Genomic DNA, 19,378 nt, shown 5'->3' on the forward strand with positions numbered 1-19,378 from the left:
CTCTAGTTCTGCAGCACGGCCATCAGCATGGAAGTATATAGGAACAATATGTCACATAGCCAACAATATGTATTATACATATATGCCAGGTTTATTAGAAATAAACTAACTACAGCAGAGGTGAAATGCAGAAAAGAGAAATAAAAATATACAAAACATAACAAAAAAATCTTAAGATACCAGAATTCACATTTTTAGGTTTTACAGATGCATGATGATATCGTTGAAATATATTGTCAAAAATGCATAAAGTTATTTAATAAGATTTCTCAGATCACCTGTTTCCTGTATCTCTGTCAGCAGCCCCCATTACAAATTTTCTTGTAACTTCCCCTGTTTTAGGGTTTTTTCTGACGCTCCTGAAATCATTACAATTGATCAAAATTTGTTTGCAATGTAAGCTCAAAACGTGTTTGAAATAGTTTCAGCCCATTAGTTCATGTAAGTGACGTCACCGATTGACCCCACAGTGCAGACTTTTAGGTGAAATTAATTAGCTTATAGTTACTTCCATTTATCTATTGACAAAGTACCAGCAAAACATTTACAAACTATCAGAAACGCTCATCTACACATAAAATGTGATTAAAAGCTCAAACTTTCATTAATAAGAGCTCAAATCTATAGTTAGCTTACCTCTAATAGTTAGCCTCTATAACTACCCTTACGAAAAATACGTTTATTCAAGTGTGCTATTAGTATACTTCTTTTAAACTAAAAATAGGAAAGTATACTTTTAGTCTACTTTTTATGTACTTCTCAGAAATGGGCTTTATGTACTGCTCAGAAATATACTTAAAATTACATTTAAGTATACTTGACTTATACTTAGTCTAAATATATTTGAGCTATACTTGTGTTCCTAGAATCCGTGTTTTCATTGTTATACGGTAGGGGGCGCTAGTACACATCTTCTGTACAGAATTTCCAAAAAACACAAGTGAAGAAGAAACCGAAACAACAGATGCTTCCACATGTAATCTAACACGATCATCAGACATAAAACAGCATCAAAACTGTGTAACGTTATGGAATAAAATGTCGACCAATGAAGAGCTGAGTGAGTCGACGCCTTGTTTCCATGGTAACTCCTTCCGCTCCAGTTTAAATGCGATTTGAATGCTCAACGCGCGCGCACATTAAAACACATCAAAGTTACGCATTTAGATAAATAGTACATAAAAGTAAATTAAAATGTCTTGAAACTTCATCATGTATTGTTTAAGTGGATAGTAGGCCTACATCAAACTGTAAATTGAATGAGAATATGAAAGCAGTACTGTGACATGTGAGTTCTCAGAGAAATTCACTAAAATATAATGTCCACTACAGAGGCAAAAACTCCATAGCTGGGTCTCAGGAGGATATACACACACACACACACACACACACATATATACTGTATATATATATATATAACAACAGGATATACTATTCTATAATATAAGAAATAATATCATATATCATATAATATCATATGAGACATGAATATAATTTCACATAGATGTAAACACATAATTAAACACGCAACATGCGCTTTATGTTATGCATTTTCTAAATATATTTCAATATATTTAACAGTGTTTCACATATATGTGAATATATAACCTTTCTGTATGGGATAACATTTTGATTATTTTGATTTTGCTCAAAAATATTTGAAATGGATTCAAGTGGGTCAAGATCGGCCATACTTATGTGGCCCACATATCTATATTTGACATCTGGGCCAAATACTACATTTGACATCTGGCCCATGTCTTGTGTGGTGTCTTAAACCCGGTACCATCTTTGCCAAACCTGGGCCATGTTTGGCCCACATGCTGTATGCCAGTGCCAGATGAATGCCAGCTGTGCCAGATGCATGCCAAATCTGGGCCAAATTTGTTTGCTGACTGGGATGCAACCTCTGTGATCTTCGTTTACTTTAATAAAATCATGCATCATATGTGTATTGTTGGCCAAAAATATGTAAATATATACAGTTAGCAGTTAGGAAACAGGATATGAAATGCCAAACACTTTGCCAATTAAAAGACTCTCCCCTCAGGACCTTTAAATAGCTGATTATTGGCCAAAGTTTGTAAACTTTGAGAAATAAATATCCATTAACATAATTATATTTGATTATGTACTGGATGTGAGCAATGTTTGATTTAACAGGTGTATAATCTATTTCCCAGAAGCCTCGTCTGTGTCCGCTCTTTTACAGCTTTTGCTGTGATATGAGATGATTGAGTCACAAATGCACTGATAAACCTTTTAAACAGCTCTTCCGTGTGTCCACACGTGGATTAATAGCGAATGGACACTGCAGAGACGAAAAACAAAGCTTATTTCTCAGCCAACAGTGTTGTGTTGTGTAACGCGTGTGTAAAACCCTACAGCCGAAATGCATTATGAATATGAGATGAATGAGTAACAGATGTGTTAGATGGGATATATCTCACGGGCTGCACCTGAGAACACTGGCATATAAGAATCCCAAATCATTTTATTGTCATGTTGCTTTACTTCCTGAGATCCATACATGCCTTTTTTAGTCCGCATACCTGTGCAATGTAAAAGTGGTAACAAATTGCAATGAGGTTACATTAGTTAACGTTATTTAATGCATCAACTGATATTACCTAACAATGAGCGATACATTTGTTATAGTATCTATTATTCCTTGTTAAAATGACAACTATTCATTGTTAGTTCATTAAATCTCAAGTCCATGACATAATATTAACAGATACAACTTTTGATTTTAATAAGTAGAAGTATGTCTCATTGTTAGTTCATGTTATCTAATGCAATTAACTAATGTTAACAAATGGAACCTTATTGTGAAATGTTGCTGTGAAAGTTAATAGAAAGATATGTGACTCATTGGTTGTTAATTGAATTATTAATTTGCTTATATGTGTCAGACTAGCACAATTACTATAGTTTAACAGAACAGGGTGATATTAAGAGGAAGCTGTGAAGATTTTTTTTTATTGGCAGATGTCCCTGTGAAATTGTACAGTTAATTGAGCTGTTGATTTAGTCCATTGAAGTTCATTGAATAAGTTAATTGAATGTTTATTTGATTTTTAATGGTGTATTTTGATACTAATGTTTTTTTATAGCCTCTTGAAGTCATTGGTTCACTTTTGAAGAATTTGGATGTTATGTGCAGTGTGGTTTTAAGAAAGACTGGAAATTGTATTGCATTATAGTAGTCCCATGGTTTTCATTTAAAAAGAAAAAAGAAGGATGGAAAGAAAAAGATTTTGGATTCTGTTCCGGGAATGTATTCAGAAAACAAAATCTAGTGTTTCTAGATCCTAAAACTGTTAGCTCATTTTAACATCTTGCCAAGGTGAAAATTTTATATAAATTATTATCTGTTGACATCCTGAAGATGGCAGTGTTCCCATGTGTAAAACTGATTGTCTAATTGTTCTTGTAATGATCCAGAATTATTTTTGAGTATACAATCTCACAAAAAGGCCCAGGACCACCAGAGACAATGAGGGAGGTGCATCTCCCTAAATATTCTAAACAGTGATCAAACAATATGGAGTTTTCAATGACAAAATCTTAAGCTTTCAGATTTGGATCCCCCCAGTCTAAAATGTTTGTTCACACCCTTTCTACACAAAGTGTTATTTGATATTCAATTTTATAGTCAGTCTGCAGCTTTATTCCTTAAAATTCTTGACATCTACCAGTTGATATTGATTGAACAGTGATGCAATCTATTTTCTGTCTTTTTCCCCTCATGAGAAGACCTTTGATTTTAAGACTGACATTATTCTGGTAATAAAAAGAAGAACCCGGAACATACAATCATTTTACCTTCTGGATATCAGCAAATCTGTCAGGTGAATTTTTAAGATTATTTTCTTTGCATTTACATTGGAATTCACAGTGCTTGTGATTAGTTAGTCATGTTAAATATATTAATCATAGTTTTATTCTCTCTAAATAATGAACTACTATTCCATAAACTGATCTCTTTGAAGAAGATGTAAATATATATATATATATATATACATATATATATATATATATATATGTATTCTACTAATCACGTGATTTCAATGTGTAAACCAGCCAGCATTTTAATCTCAAGTGCACTTGTACAGTTAAACGTCCTAGACATGTAAATGCCTCATTACATAAAGTCTAGGATTTTTATGCGTTTTATGTTTATCTTCGTTACAGTAGTGCACATATAATCATCTGATGGATGAGACACCTCAACATATATACTGCAAATGGCACGCACTGTATAAAGTTCCTACATCAAGTCATTTTTCCAACTCACAACTTTTAAAACTGTTTTATGGAGATTTTGTCTACTGAGTTTTACAGAAAGACGTTTCTTCAGCTGAATAGTCGGTATGTTGTTAAACAATAGTACAATAAATTGAATGCACTGTTCTTCTATCCCTTACAGCTTTGTTTTCATTACTGTCAAAAATTAAATTTGGCATTACCTTGAGTAAGGTCTATAGGCAGCTGTTTAATATAATGACCTATAACCTTTTGTTTTTTGCCTTTTGATCTTCATCTACTTCCTCTTTAAAGGCGAGAGTATGCCATCTGCACCAACTTACAGAATCCTACGACCCCTCCTGCTTGGTATCTTTTTATTAGGATGCTTTGTGACTTTGTTTTTAATGTACATCAAACCATCTACGAGCTGGTTGTCAGGCCCGGCCGAGTCAGAAACATCCACAGCCCGAGTGAAGAGCCTCCTTTCCACCAGAAGTGAACAGAACCAGACCACCATCCTGGTCTGGCTTTGGCCTTTTGGTGAAACCTACGACCTGAACGTCTGCAGCTCTTTGTTCAGTATCGATGGCTGCTTCATCACTGCAGACCGAAACCTTTACAACAAATCTGACGCCGTGGTCATACATCACAGGGACATCACCAGTGACCTGTCCAACATCCCACCGACGTATCGGCCCACGTTGCAGAGATGGATTTGGATGAACTTCGAATCACCTTCACATTCATCTCAGTTACCTGGAATTGAAAACTTGTTTAATTTAACTCTAAACTATCGACAGGATGCTGATATAGAAGTGCCTTATGGATCGATTGTCGCAGCCCAAGGAGATGAGGACTTCGTGCCACCAAGCAAGAACAAGCTGATTTGTTGGATCGTCAGCAATTGGAACCCAGACCACGTCAGAGTGAAATACTACAATGAACTATACAAGCACATCGAGGTTCATGCATACGGACAAGCATTTGGTGAGTACATTTCCGACCAGGACTATTTCCCTACAATTGCAAGCTGTAAATTTTATTTGGCATTTGAGAACTCAATTCACAAAGACTATATCACTGAGAAATTGTACAACCCGCTTTCCGTCGGCACTGTACCCGTGGTGCTCGGACCACCAAGGGAGAACTATCAGAACTTCGTGCAGGGAAATGCTTTTATCCACGTCGATGACTTCCCGTCTCCAAAGGAGCTGGCTGATTACCTCCTGTTCCTTGACAAAAATGAGGAGCTTTACCTGAAGTACTTTGACTGGCGTAAACACTTTAAGGTGAAAAAGGCATACTTCTGGGCTGAACACACTTGTCTGGCTTGCGATTACATTAGAAGGCACAATGAGTACAAAACAATTAACAAACTCGACAAATGGTACTGGGGTTAATCCACAACTGAACCACTGGACCAGCTTAATGAAAGTTGCTTGACAATAAGAGCTTCGTGTACATGTAACTTAATTCAAATGAGGGTCTGTTGTGAGCACTTGCAGATTTATATTTTTGTAAAATGTCCCAATGTAGATGTATATTTATTTCATGTTCGGTTTCATGTGTTTATTAATCTGGATGCAAATTATGCATTTTAGAGTTTAATAAGTATGTATTTATTTGGAAAGCTGATTTTGACCAAAATGCACAAAAAGCGTTTAAAAGGATATTTCACCCAAAAACAGAAATTCTGTCATTTACACACGTACTTGTCGTTCTAATCCTGTATGATTTTCTTTCTTCTGTGGAACATACACACACACACACACACACACACACACACACACAAACATACAGAAAAATATATTTTGTAAATTATATTTTAGATGCAAATCATGCATTTTAGAGTTTAATATGTATATATTTATTGAGAAAGATGATTTTGACCAAAATGCACAATTTGCATTTGAAGGGACAGTTCACCCAAAAATCATTTACACAGCCTCATGTTGTTCCAAACTTGTAGGACTTTATTTATTTTGAGGAACATAAAATAAGAAATTTTGAAGAGTGTTTCAACATTTTGTGACTTTTTATCTGATAGTTCTGAGAAAAGTCAGAATTATGAGATATAAACTTGTAATTGCAAGAGAAAGGTCAGAACTGAGAGATAAAAAGTCACAATTATTTAATTTTTCATTCTTCTGTGGAAACAAAAAAACAACTGAGACATAAACTCAGAATTCTGAGAAACAAAGTTTGAATTGCGAGATGCTGTATAAACGAAGAAGTGAGAGATGTAAACTTGCAAAAAAAAACAGTCAGAGTTTATGAGTTTGAGGAGACGGGCTTCCATAGTTTTTTCCAGAACAGTGAAAGTCAATGGGGTCCAAAATAACACACAAAAGTAATTTAATTTGTGTTCTGCAGAAAAAGTAAGCCATACAGATTTGAAACAACACAAGGGTGACTAAATGATGACAGAATCTTTGTGTGAAATATTGCTTTAAAGCGTCTCGGGTTACGCATGTAACCATGGTTCCCAGAGAGAGAGAAGAATACGCTGCGTCCTATAGCGGAGACTATGGGACTGCTGCCAGCAAGACCAGTGTCTGAAGCACATGTGAAACAACTCCAATCCCATTGGCCCATGTAGCCTGGGACGTCACAGGCGGTTGCCTGGAAGTATAAGAGGGAGCCTGCTGAATACGTCACCAAGTTAGTTGTCTGAAGGAGACGTGTAAATAGGCAAGCCCTAGGCATGGTGAGGGGACGCAGCATCTCAATCCCTCTCGAGGAGCCATGGTTATATGCATAACCTGAGACGTTCCCCTTCTAGGGAAATCGCGTTGCGACCTCTAGCGAACACTATTGGGAACGGAATGCCATCTATTCCATGCCACGTGCATGCCTGTTCACCTGGTGAGAGAGCACCAAGGGAAGCGACAGACATACACCAAACCTTCCCTCAGAAAGGGGGCAAGCCACTGACACCTGGGGCCACTAACATAACTCAGAAAAATGGAGAACCCAGCCAAACAGGAGGGACATCCCATTAACCAATCTAAGAACACAGCTATCCTCAGAAGGCTATATTACAATGAGCCAAAGCAGCATGCACTTAAAATCCCTGTAGGAAGGGGGTGGGGCAGCCCACCCCTACTACCTGACTAAGCTTAAGGGGTAAAGTGAAGTAGACCATCTACTTAAAACCCTAAAAGGGGAGACGGCTAGAAAAGAGCTAAGGGGGCTGCGTACTTGAAAAACCCTGATAAGGGGGCATCCAGACCACTGAGAGTACATGAAAAAGCCCACATCACAAGGGAGAAACCAGAACTTCAGTCAATGGTTCATCAACAAGCGAAACACATAAGAACATCATTAGTCCAGCCTCAGAGCCGGATGTAAATGGATGGTAAACAAACAGTTCTCTTAGCACTCGCCAGGTTCTGCACCCGACTCCTAAAGGGACGGGGGACACGAGTGCCCACTACTGAGATTTTTATGCTTTATTTATATCATTGGTTATTGTGAAAACGTTAGTGCTAGAGTCATCTATGCAGTGTTTACAGAACTTATGTTGTGCAAAATGTCAATGTATTGTAAATGTAATGTGTATGCATTTTGAGACAACCTGCCTTTTATTTCCATGGTTTTGGATGTTGTTTTGCGCATCCATATTTTACCATACCATATTGAACACCACAGTAACCAGTACTCACAGTAATTACTGACTTTGCTACTGAAAAACAACAACCATGCCAGAAGTGCGTCCTTGCTGATAATGTTTTACGGTACTGAATAACTGCTGATAATATCACTGTTAAGTAGCGTACATGGCTTGGATATGTGATACTGTGAAGTATCAATGTGTACTGTGAAGTTCTGTCTTCTAAATGTCACTTTTGTTTAACAGTGAAATGTTGAATCAATAGCAGGAGGCTAATATACATACAGTCATGTGTGGGTGGTGCTATATTCACAGGAATGCAGAAGACTCTTTTCCAAATGTTGCCAAATGTTTCGACGTGCTCGGATGTACAAGATGTATGAAATCATAATGTGAGAAGCATAATGACTCGCTTTTCTAATTCTGAAGTTGCTTCAGATGGAAACTTAGAAGATTTGTTTGCTGCCAAAGTTTTCTTTCTCAAAAGTGATGCTTCTGATCTTTTATCTTTGGGATTCAGGTCATTCCATTTATCAGATCGGCTTTCATTTAATGGTGAAGGACTGTTTTAGATGTGCTCACATACATGTAGTCAGTCTAATATTAGATGAGATTGAAGAGTTTTATTATTGATCAATGAGAACGTTTTCAGCTGTGGATCACAGACTGAGCTGCTGATACTCTCACTGAAAAAAAATCATGTTCTTAATATTTTGTCTTATCTCCAATAAAAAAATCTGAACATCCTTAGAACAATATTTTTTTTTTACCTGAGAAGAAATATTGTGTAAGACAAGATTTTTCCTTTTATTTTCTTCTGTAATGTTTTAAGTATAAATCAAACATGATTTTGAGAATTTTATGTTTAATGTTAATGTTCACCCAAAAATCTATTCACCCTCCTAGCTTCCAAATTGTCATATTTGGGTGAACTATCCATTTAAATAAAGACAAAACAATGTGCCAAAATATATTTCTACTCATTTTAAGCATTACATTTAGCTAGATTTATCCTTAAATAATAATAATAATAGGTCAAAGGGTACATTTATGCGTTTGGCAGATGCTTTTACATGCATTTAAGGTATACATTGTATCCTGGGAATCGAACCCCTGTCCTTGGCGTTGCAAGCACCATGCTCTACTGTTTGAACTACTGAAATGCATTTGGTAGATTCTAAACTATTATATATTCTGTATTATATTATATATAGTTCCTCTTATCATACACTATTTTGTACCTCAAGCAAATGTAACTTTTAAGGATGTTTACATATTTTTACTGGAGACAAAAGACCAAGACAAAAGCGATTAAGAAAATGATTTTTACACTGCTTATGTGATAAAGCACACTTTAATTGATGATATTTGTAGTACACATTTTGTTTATAAGGATTATCAATCATTTCCAGGCCCAGGCACTCACGAGTCTTGAATCACATGTATATTCTTGTTGTTTTGATGTCTGAAGCACACATGATTGTAAGTTATTGTTGTTGTTGTGTTCCAGTGTCTGTCGAATTGAACATACTGTATTAACTGTAACATCAGCGGTTAAATAGTTCATGCCTGGGTTTTTATCTTTTGTATTCATGTGGGACCATACGTTTTGAAAAAAAAGTGCTATTTTAACAATGTCCATCTGTATATTACTCAAATGTGCCCAAAAAGCCAGACTTTTTTATATAAACTTTGAGGAAAATCGAGATGATGTGTAGTAACACAAGCTCCACGACACGTCTCAGATCAGTGTTTGTCAAAGATAATCGGTTTGCCGTGAATGCTCTTTAGGCATTGTAAATAGCAGTATTGTTGAACGATCTCAAAACTGTAGCGAATGCCACGGGGATGAAGCACTGAAATGAGACAGACAAAATAAGCCCTCTCTGAGCCTTTGCACCGAGGAAGAAAAGTCTCCTACTGAAGACAAAGATGGCAGTGTTATTGAGAGGCCATTTTCTGTCTCTAAAGCAGTTTCCACAATGAACATCCATACCGTTTTTGGGATTAGGAACTAGTCTTTTGAATACTGTTGGACTGGAAAACCTAAAAGCTAAAAGTTTCTTTCATTCTCAAGTGTGATATATTGAACTGATGACAGTACAAAGATGTATTGTGACTAAAAATGTGAACTGTGGAAAAAAGAATGAACTGTTTATTGTTTCATCTTGCTGTACAAAGTGAATCAGCGATTGCTTATTTACTTACTGACCATAATTACTGACTTGTGGTCTCTCTCTCTCTCTCTCTCTCTCTTCACCTCTGTATCTTTATTTCCTGTGCACAAAATGTTGGTACCCTTTAAAGTGTGTTAGCGGTGTCTGACTCAGAGCCCCTGCTGACTCACACATGTAGGCTGGTCGCACCGACGCCGGCATCGGGTATGATATCTCCTCTATGCATTATGGACTCTAATGCAAAATGGCCCACATTCCTATTGTGCTGAGGAACTTGAGGGTGTATAGAACTATTCATTGCAATGTTAATTGTTCCTGTGCACAAAATGTTGGTACCCTTTAAAGTGTGTTAGCGGTGTCTGACTCAGAGCCCCTGCTGACTCACATGTAGGCTGGTCGCACCGACGCCGGCATCGGGTATGATATCTCCTCTATGCATTATGGACTCTAATGCAAAATGGCCCACATTCCTATTGTGCTGAGGAACTTGAGGGTGTATAGAACTATTCATTGCAATGTTAATTGCCAAAACATTGTTATTTGCCAAATGATTTACTCTAGATGTCTGTTAGTAAAATAAAGAGATGAAAATTAAATTACGTTCACAGAACATTTTGCTTCCCATCCTGACTTCAAGTGTGAAAAAAAATAAGGAATAATTCAACAACCAATTATTTACTCCCCCATATATTAAATTAATTGTTAAATTTATCCAAAATGTTACATTTTGCCATAATATGAACCCAAATAGTTCATTGGGATTAAGCTAATAAAAAATAAATCAAAATAAATAAATAAATACCACAAAAGTAGTACATATGACTTGTAAAACTACGTATACCAAGTCGTCTGAAGCCATACAACCCAAATTTAAGCTGTTATTCTCTGGCTTCGAAATCAGTGCAACTCAAAATTAAAAAAGTAACTCTTAAATATGACTAAATTCCAGATTTGTTTTTTAAACATTAAACATTACACATTGTCTTATTACTTCAGAAAACCAACCCAGGCTAATTGGAAAAACATGCCTGTAGTGACATTTCTGCAAAATGATATAAGGCTCTCAAATTAAATATCCAGGTTTTGCTCTAAAAGCACTTTTATCTGAACTATAGGTGAATGCGAATCTGCTAATGTTTTATTATGCTAGCTATTGTACTTTTTGCTGCAGTTCGTTAATAAAGTGTTTAGCAAGTGACACTTAAAGATTAATGCTCTATCACGGTTGAAAATAATACCATAAACTGCAACAAAAGTAACCGTGAGATAAAAACGCATTTGCTGAAGCAACCATGCCATTTTAGGTTGCTTCTGCAAGTCATTGAGCTGTTTATCGTGTTTCACAGAACTCCTACCTTGTTTGCTACAAATCATGCAAGTGTTTTGCATAAGTGCAAAGGTAAAAATAGCCCACCAAATCCACTGTATGCTGAATGATGACACCAAAGGGGCAGTTTGGTGTGCAGGCCATCAAATCCCTCGCTGTTGTTGTGACCTCTCTGTGTTGATACTCTGGCATTTGGAATTATCCTTCTGAACCCACTAAGGTGACGCAGTCTTATCCTGTTCCTCAAAACAATAGGACTGACAGTTGTTCAGGCTATATGCCAAATGAGGTGGTAAAGTTCATCCAGTTGCTACATATTTCAGTATTATGTTGAAGTGGGAATGTGTTTTTGTTTGCGTGTATGTTTGCGTGGGCATAGAGGACCAGAATATAATCAGTGTATAAATCCATATTGGACAGAGCTTAAGAATTAAATTCTGTTCTGGACTGGGATATTTAAAGATCTGATCAACAAAATCATTTAGATCAGTGAGCAGATTTTACACAATACCATCTCAAGTACTGCTGCCGCAATGCAATGAAATCTACCCATGAAATTTAAAGCCATTTTATTTCTCTAGAGGATCGCTTGGCGGCATATTCATTAGGAATTCATAAATAAAATAAATGTTTGCTTTAGCTATAGACAATTGCTTCAGGATTCTCCAAAATCACAAATGATAAATAAAATAAAATAATTATGTACATTAGCAATTCATTTTCTCAAAACCAATGTAATTTTATTCATGTTTTGAATTCGTTTTTATTTTTATATTTTCTGTTTATATTTTTTATTTTAGTTTTAGTATTGTTTTCATTGTAGGTTTAGTAAATTTGTTGTATTTTTGCCATTTTTTGCCGATGTCGATAAAATTGTATTTAAGTTTTAGTTATTTTAGTACACTAGTTAAACTAAATGAAAATGAGAAATGTTGCCTTGGCAGCAAGATTAAATAAAATAAGTTGTTTTATATTTTATTTTATTTCAGTTAAAGTTTTCTTTCAAGTTTTAGTTAAATATAATAAAACAGCCAAAATTCTGGCTAGATAATTATAACTAGAGTCCAGAATATCATAAAGACTTTGACTGGGTTAAATCAGCTTTTATGACATTTCCTGTCACCTTGTCCAGCCATTCCTGCCTGGGCATTGCCAAGAGAGCGCCTCAGGGTCCCTTAAGGGGTGTACGGTTCTGCAAGATCATAGGGTTTGTATTTTGCCTCTTTGTCTCTTTGTCCACCAAGCCTATCTTATTTCCAACTGAGATTTCTGCTGATCCTTTCCTGCTCGGGGCAGCTGCGAAAGGCAATCTTCAACTCAGAGAAACTGAATGGTGTGAGACCACTTATTGCTGTGAAGACCACCTGATCTCAACCCAATGACTCCACTTATGCTGTTAACACTTTGTTAAACATCTTAGTCCTGAGTAGAATGTGTGAGAATGATGTAGCTGAAGAGATGCCTTCTCATAATCAGTGTCAGATCAGCAGATTTTACAGCAGTGTCACAACAGATTAAATAGACTGTTGGTAAGTATGATTGTAAGATGTGGTTATTGTTTCTGACATTTGTAAAAGGGGAGAAAAAAAACATTTGTTAAAGTTAGCAAATGTGCGCATGAATATTTGGCCAATGCATTGGAATGCACTGTTCTTTTGAGACCACTAAGTGAAAATGCTTATGTGTCACAACAGATTAAATAGACTGTTGGTAAGTATGATTGTAAGATGTGGTTATTGTTTCTGACATTTGTAAAAGGGGAGAAAAAAAACATTTGTTAAAGTTATTTAAAGTTGTTAAATATTTGGCCAATGCATTGGAATGCACTGTTCTTTTGAGACCACTAAGTGAAAATGCTTATATTTTGCATTTTCTCATTTAATGTTAATGTTTTTATTAGAAATTATGACCATAACAAAAAGATTTTCAAAGAACTTTATTTTATGTTTATTTTATTAAATATATTTTTATTATTTAAAAAATTTTTCCTTCATCTTACATTTTTTATTTATTTTTATTTAATACATTTTTTAAACTGGATTTTAAATATCAGATTTTCAATGTGGTCTCAGATTTGTGGACCCAGCTGTCAGGGTTGTTATTGTTGACTAAAACTGTTTTTGGTAATTGAAATAAAGCCGAAATAAAATAAAACAGAAATATTAGATAGAAAACTTTAAACATTAGATGACTATGAGATGAATCCTAAAACAAAATATTATATAAAAACCTGAAATGAAAATTAGAAATGTTGACTTGGCAACTAAACAAAATAAATAAGAGTAAGTTGAAGTACTAAATAAAAAGTAAAACTAAACAAAAAATAATTAAATCAAAGCTAAACAGAAAAAATACTAATGACAAAAGCACATAACAAAATTGCTAAAATGAAAAATAATAATATAATAATAAAAGCTAATGCAGTATAATAATAAATGCTAAAATAACACTGCCAACTGTGTTATTGCATTACTGTGGCCGTAACAAACCTCAGTAAGGGGCAGTAGAATCAATTTCAAATATCTCTGCTATTAAATCAAATATGCCAAAATTCTGGTAGCTAGGAATAAAAGTGTTGATGAGTTTCTTGTTATTGGATTAATAATTGCTCCACCATGAAAGAAGTTGATCTGGAAGAGTAAACTGACTGTAGAAGTAGAATCAATGCAAATGCATTGTATTAAAATTGCATTCTGATATATTTTGGGATGCACTTACACGTCAAGCAAATCTAAAAGTGCGTGCGTTCAGGTACTTGTGTAAAATATGTTTCTGGCCACACATCCCCATCATTTGCTGCCATTCCTCCACTTCAACAAAATCGCAAAAAGTCCAGAAATATTAGTGATTTATTACAACAGAGACACATTAGCTACATGCTACTTTGTAATTCTGATTACTTTATTTAAAAGATTCCATCTATTCATAGTTCAGGTTAAAGATATTTTTCTTTTCCAACACTTCCTCTCTTAATCTCTCCAATCACACAAACACATAAATATACACACATTTTACTCTGACTCACTTGTCTAGTTTCAGTCAAACGTGCTGCATGCTCTGGGATGCCTAGCAACCGAAAGTCTGTGCATGTTTGTTTGTTCTGAGACGAGCTGCTAGGTGCGCAGTTGGAGATTAATCTAGTGGTTGCAACAGCCGTGCTCTGAGCTAAAAACCCCTGGTGATGGATGTTCATCAAATCAAACATCTAGCAGGTCATGTTGACACCTGGTAAAGAGAACGAAAAGACAGACATGAATGCTTAGGACAGATAATGAGACTCCAAATACTGCTGTCAAGAGTTACGTAATTGTGGTATGCGGTTCTCCAAACTGTCCCTTTTGGCATCCAGGACACTTCACTTTACGAGACACTTTTGCAAAGAAGAATCATACTGAATAAATTGCCAAGCAATGAATGTGTTTTTCCCTTCATTCATTAAGACAGACGATGTGAGCCAGAAACTGCAGAAAGTCTAAGGTAGTATTGATCACTGCTTTCTCTAATAGACTGACCTCCCTATGCGCATGCATGATGGATTAAGTTCTTTAACTGCTGACCTTCTGAGCTATTTTTGCACCGATCTAATTTCTCTCATCCTCTTGATAAATGATATGACTACAAACTCAGAGACTCAGAGATTGCTAATTAGTTGGATGCAGCTCAAGTGTCAAGTGCAAAATACTGCAAACGAAACTGGTCTGTTCATTACAGTTCGATACATTTATATATTAGATTATTGCAAGCGTTGCAAAAGCATTACAGCAACAGAAGAAATACAGAAAAGCAAACTTGTCTGAATGTTTAAAATAAGTTTGAATTTTGAAAGTTATACAGTAGGCCTTAAATTCTTACACTTCATGTAGAACAAAAAGGGTTTACAGCCTGATGCCATATATATATATATACATACACATATATAGATTGCTGCAATGATGAGGGTTTTTTCATTGGCTTTTAGATTATTGTTGAAAATAAGTTGACCAACAAAAGTTTGACTCTTACACATTTTGTTCATCGGGATAATCTTCACAAATGAAGCCTATATACAATCTTCAACGTCACCACCATCAAGCTTCCAACGACAGGTCTTTCAGTCATTATTTAAAAATAAAAATCCCTGAAAGTTTATGTTAGAATAGTTTGCAAGAGCAGACTAGTGAGTAGATGAGTTTTCCTGTTTGGCATGGTAATGTTTACTGTCCCTGAAAACCTCTGCAGTCCCATTTAGCTACTTGTTAGCAACCGCATACACATATATAGATTGCTGCAATGATGAGGGTTTTTTCATTGGCTTTTAGATTGTTGAAAATAAGTTGACCAACAAAAGTTTGACTCTTACACATTTTGTTCATCGGGATAATCTTCACAAATGAAGCCTATATACAATCTTCAACGTCACCACCATCAAGCTTCCAACGACAGGTCTTTCAGTCATTATTTAAAAATAAAAATCCCTGAAAGTTTATGTTAGAATAGTTTGCAAGAGCAGACTAGTGAGTAGATGAGTTTTCCTGTTTGGCATGGTAATGTTTACTGTCCCTGAAAACCTCTGCAGTCCCATTTAGCTACTTGTTAGCAACCGCCTTTTTCAAGACAAGTAAAAGCTTAAAAGAAATCACAAGGAGTATTACTAATGTATTTTATGTTGTAGAATAAAACGTGAACCACAAAACCACAGACCCTTTTTTTAACCAAAAACCTATTCAAAAAACCCATTGACTTCAATGATGGAACTAGAAGTGATAAAATGCCAGTGTCTGGATTTTGGCCTAAAAAATACATCATCCCTGCAGCACTAATATATACAGTAATCAAAACTATGTTCTAGGAATGTTTTGCTAACTTTCCCATTTAGTTATGAAAGCGTTTTTTCTGAAAGTTCTCTAAATATTTTAAAAGTTTTAAAAAAGTTTTTTGATCATGTGAACATTAAGGGAACATTCCAATTTGAAATTGAAACATTATGGGAAAGTTACTTTTAAATGTTCTGAAACATGTAGTAACATTTAAAAAATAATACGTTTTTAAAAATTCAACTAAAACGTTTCAGAAAAAAACATTTCATGAATAATGTATAAATACAGTTTTTGTGCTACTGTTTTAGTGGTAGAATATTTAGTTTTGAAAAAGTTATCTCTGAATGTTCTCTGAACATTCAAAACGTCCAGTGTTGATGTTTATTTATTTATTGGTTATGCGAACATTAAAAGAACATTGTCACAGCAATGTTCTCTGAACGTTCTGAGCCACATACACTCTTAAAAATAAAGGTGCTTCAAAAGGTTCTTCAAGCGATGCCATAGAAGAACCATTTTTGGTTCCACAAAGAACCATTCAGTCAAAGGTTCTTTAAAGAACCATCTCTTTCTTACTTTTTTTGTAATCTGAAGAACCTTCTTTCGCCCCAAAGAACCTTTTGTAAAACAGAAAGGTTCTTCAGATGTTAAAGGTTCTTTATGAAACCATTTAGACAAAAAGGTTCTTCTATGGCATCGTGAAGCACCTTTATTTTTAAGAGTGTAGTAACATTAAAAAAATGTTAGTCAAACATCCAATTAAAACATTTCAGAAAAAAACCCTCCATGAACGATGCTACCATTATAAGAACATTATTAAAGACCACATAACTCTGAATGAATGTTCTATTAATCTTACTGGAAGAATGTCTGCTCATAACTTTGAGAGAACCTCGCCAGAACGTTAGCCAAAGTACTGAGAATGTTCCCTGTTATCTGGGTATATCCCTTAAATGTAAATGTCAAGAACCAACTCTAGATGACATTTACATTTAAGATATTTAACAGACCCCCCCCGTGTGTGACCTGTTAAGTTGTGGAAATTGCTGCATAGCTCTTGTAATCAGAGGTCCAATCAACCCAAAGCAATTTGAATGGTTACAGAGAAGCTTTCAACTCTCTCTAAGCCTTCAGCAGTTGCTTGAGGGCTCAGATGTGGATACAGTAAGATATCCAGTATCCGAGGACAGAGCAATCGCTAATTTCACTGATATGCGAGACATGAAGTATTGTAACTATGAAGATAATGTGTTAAAGATTCATTTGACACAAATTCATTTAGCTAAAATGCTGATTTCTGTAACTCTTACAGGAATAATATGTAATGAAAAAGTACTTGTCCAAAAGTCCAAACACTGATTTAAGAGTACACAAAAGGAATAACATTTCAGTGGCACCATTCACATATCTTGACCATAAGGCATGCGTTGTGATTGGACTCCCATAAAAGGTGCAGAGATCAGCAACTGGGCCATTCTCCCCAGGGATTTCAGCTAATAAGAGCAATCGTATTTATAGAGGCTCATTCTAATGCAACTCCTCAATCACTGGCCATCTCACCCTGCAACCCCTTTAGAAACCCATTGAGCCACTGAAGGTGAGTTTTACTCACTATTACAGATGGCAAGCTGTTCTCCTGATACCTTAAAGGGGGTTTAGGATCCCGGGACCTTGTTTACAGAGACCATCATTTTAGCATGTTGTGTCTATTTTAAGAGGCGTTCGTATTTTGTGGATGACACCGCCCTGATTGCTTTAGCCTGGTATGTTGTAACATTTTTATGGTTCTGTTTACTGCTTTTAAGACATAAACAACAATGTCTATGGAACGATTTGACTGCCATTACTGCAAGGACACTTTGCTTGGAAAGAAATACATCCTAAAAGAGGACACCCAATACTGCACAAAGTGCTATGAGAATCTGTTTGCTAACTGCTGTGAAGTGTGTTCTTTGCCAATTGGGTGCAACTCTAAGGTAGGCGTAAGAAAGCATTTACTGACATCATAATTCACACATTTATATTTGAAAATGACATTGAATTACTTTTTAATACAATGCAACCATAAATCAAAAATGTGTGAGAACAATGGACCCTTTTCACAGACTTATGTAAAAAAGTTTTTCTTTCTTTTTCATTTTTTTAAATTAATGCATATTTATAAGACTAAACTTTGTGTCATAGTACCTTGGCATTACATTTCAAAACTCCCTTCTGGCCAGTGTAATTAATCAAAATATTTGTTCCTCTTTTGGAAAGTCATTGAAATGCTATCATGGATTTTTTTCATTTGCTTTTGGATCAAATGGGAACACAAATTATATTTGTTGTAGTATCCATTCACCACTATAGATGTTTACCCAACTATGATGACTTTCGCTTTTAAGAACCCTGGAAATGTAAAAAAGGATCCATTAATAAAGGATTAATGAGTGACAGAAAGTCAAAACAGATTTGCAATCTTATAACTAGACTTTCTCTGCATGCATAATGAAGGATCTCTCCTACAAAGACCGGCACTGGCATGAAAATTGCTTCACGTGCGGCAAGTGCAGTCGATCATTGGTGGACAAAACATTTGCTGCTAAAGATGACCTTATGCTTTGCACCGAATGCTATTCTCATGAGCATTCCTCAAAGTGTAACACCTGCAAGAAGACTGTCATGCCAGGTAGAACACTTTGTTCTCTTCTTTATCTTTTCTCGAGAAATCAAATGTAACTAAATGATTCCCCCCCCCCCTAAAAATCTCAATAGCATGTGTTTGTATTAAAAATAGGTGGTTTATTAAGTTGAATAAAATATTAAGGATCTCGGTGTATAAAGGTTGTCTTCTACTCATGTGTTAGGATCACGAAAAATGGAGTACAAAGGCAACAGCTGGCATGAGACATGCTTTCTGTGTCAACGCTGTCAGCAGCCAATAGGAACCAAGTCTTTCATCCCTAAAGATAACAATTACTTCTGTGTCCCTTGTTTTGAGAAGCAATTCGCCTACCAATGCTGTGCTTGTAAAAAAGTAAGTCATTTACCTTGTGTTTGTGAAGGAATAAGACATTTGAAAAACAGTATTACGGTTACAGTTCACCCAAAAATGACTCACTCTCTTATTGCACCAAACTAATATGACTTTATTTCTTATGTGGAATACAAATAGAAAAGGTTTGTGAAGGTCTTTTTTGAACCTTGAAAGCTTTGGCCACTGGTCAATGCA

General features: G+C 35.5%; 2 protein-coding genes across 3 annotated transcripts in view; both read left to right on the forward strand.

The window, feature by feature from the left end:
• LOC107564944 (alpha-(1,3)-fucosyltransferase 9-like) overlaps positions 1-5,937 on the forward strand; it is a 10,059-nt gene extending 4,122 nt beyond the window's left edge. The window contains exons 2-3 of one of the 2 annotated variants that reach the window (XM_016250119.1): positions 3,760-3,854; positions 4,198-5,937. In XM_016250119.1, the coding sequence (XP_016105605.1) occupies positions 4,572-5,651 (1,080 nt within the window). In that variant the 5' untranslated portion in view covers positions 3,760-3,854; positions 4,198-4,571 and the 3' untranslated portion in view covers positions 5,652-5,937. The remainder of the gene's footprint in view (positions 1-3,759; positions 3,855-4,197) is intronic. The other variant, XM_016250120.1, reaches the window with a different exon arrangement.
• An 11,765-nt stretch (positions 5,938-17,702) lies between these two features.
• Positions 17,703-19,354, forward strand: LOC107564971 (four and a half LIM domains protein 2-like). The gene is made up of 5 exons (XM_016250161.1): positions 17,703-17,761; positions 17,970-18,140; positions 18,661-18,835; positions 19,014-19,183; positions 19,322-19,354. Exons 2-5 carry the CDS (start codon positions 17,982-17,984, stop codon positions 19,352-19,354), a joined length of 537 nt encoding a protein of 178 aa, XP_016105647.1. The 5' UTR covers positions 17,703-17,761; positions 17,970-17,981.
• Positions 19,355-19,378: the final 24 nt, after the last annotated feature.

Source organism: Sinocyclocheilus grahami, unplaced genomic scaffold (genome assembly GCF_001515645.1).
Source record: "Sinocyclocheilus grahami isolate Dianchi unplaced genomic scaffold, SAMN03320097.WGS_v1.1 scaffold972.1, whole genome shotgun sequence".
NCBI lineage: Eukaryota > Metazoa > Chordata > Actinopteri > Cypriniformes > Cyprinidae > Sinocyclocheilus > Sinocyclocheilus grahami.

Coding starts and splice junctions, on each gene's coding strand:
- LOC107564971 (XM_016250161.1), top strand. CDS start 17,982: ATGTCTATGGAACGATTTGACTGCCATTACTGCAAGGACACTTTGCTT. Junction 18,141..18,660: donor CAATTGGGTGCAACTCTAAG/GTAGGCGTAAGA, acceptor TGCATAATGAAG/GATCTCTCCTACAAAGACCG. Junction 18,836..19,013: donor CAAGAAGACTGTCATGCCAG/GTAGAACACTTT, acceptor CTCATGTGTTAG/GATCACGAAAAATGGAGTAC.